The sequence below is a fragment of the Phytophthora parasitica genome (assembly GCF_000247585.1).
Source record: "Phytophthora parasitica INRA-310 unplaced genomic scaffold supercont2.439, whole genome shotgun sequence".
In the NCBI taxonomy this organism is placed as follows: domain Eukaryota; phylum Oomycota; class Peronosporomycetes; order Peronosporales; family Peronosporaceae; genus Phytophthora; species Phytophthora nicotianae.
This window is the reverse complement of record NW_008649425.1, coordinates 1-759: the sequence shown is the minus strand read 5'-3', so window position 1 is coordinate 759 and position 759 is coordinate 1. Positions and strand designations below refer to the sequence as shown.

The window sequence follows — 759 nt, the reverse complement described above, 5'->3', positions numbered from 1 at the left end:
AAGTAGTTGTGGTAGTTGGTACCATCTTCACTGCGTAGTGGAAGAATTCGCACATGAAAATTGGTGAGAGCTACACACGCACGAAAAAAACATGTTGTAGTTGCCTTCATCCCACCGGTATTTGTCTGAGCACATTGCCCATAGCGTGCAGAGCCGACCGCAATAGTTCTCCACGAGGACGCGGTCGTGGGCAATGCGGTCATTAATCTCCACTTGCTCCAGGGTCAACTCCCGCAGCGGCTGCTTCTTGAAAGTCGTGATGGCGCGAAAGTCAGCGGCAAGTCCTTGGTACCCCTTATCAGCTAGAACAGCCGACGAGTCGGGATGCTCAGTCGTTAGCGGCCTTCATCTGCTAGCTCAGTCTCCATCGAGCTCTTAAAAAGATGTTGGAGGTGAAACTCGTGGTTGTTGCGGAGAATCTGGATATCCGCTTCTCTGCCAGGGTAATGCGCCGTGCAGTTGAGTGCAAGGCCATTAGGAAGCACAGACACCTCGACTTTATAGCCGTGAAGATGATGTTTGGCACTGTAGTACGCACCCCGTTCTTTCATTTGGCCGATCGGCATGTTGCTCTGCTGGAAAGCAATATCCGTGGCGTAGCGAGCGCTCGGGAAGTTACGGAACGTGTTGCCTCCTAGCACGAGCGCCTCCATCGTGAATTTGCCAGTCGCGGACACCACGTACTTCTCGTAGAGGTACGGAGACACATCCCCCCACAAACGAAAGGATCATCTTTTGAAATGCTCCCGTCTTGATGCG

The 759-nt window shown here is 52.6% G+C and overlaps 1 protein-coding gene across 1 annotated transcript; it reads right to left on the bottom strand.

Annotated features, from left to right (window-relative positions):
• Window positions 1-115: 115 nt before the first annotated feature.
• PPTG_20363 (hypothetical protein) lies at window positions 116-653 on the bottom strand (the record flags this gene model as incomplete). The annotated part of the gene is made up of 2 exons (XM_008919023.1): window positions 116-302; window positions 539-653. Coding segments are annotated over 2 exons (300 nt in total), but the record flags the coding sequence as incomplete, so codon positions are not given.
• Between the last annotated feature and the right edge of the window lie 106 nt (window positions 654-759).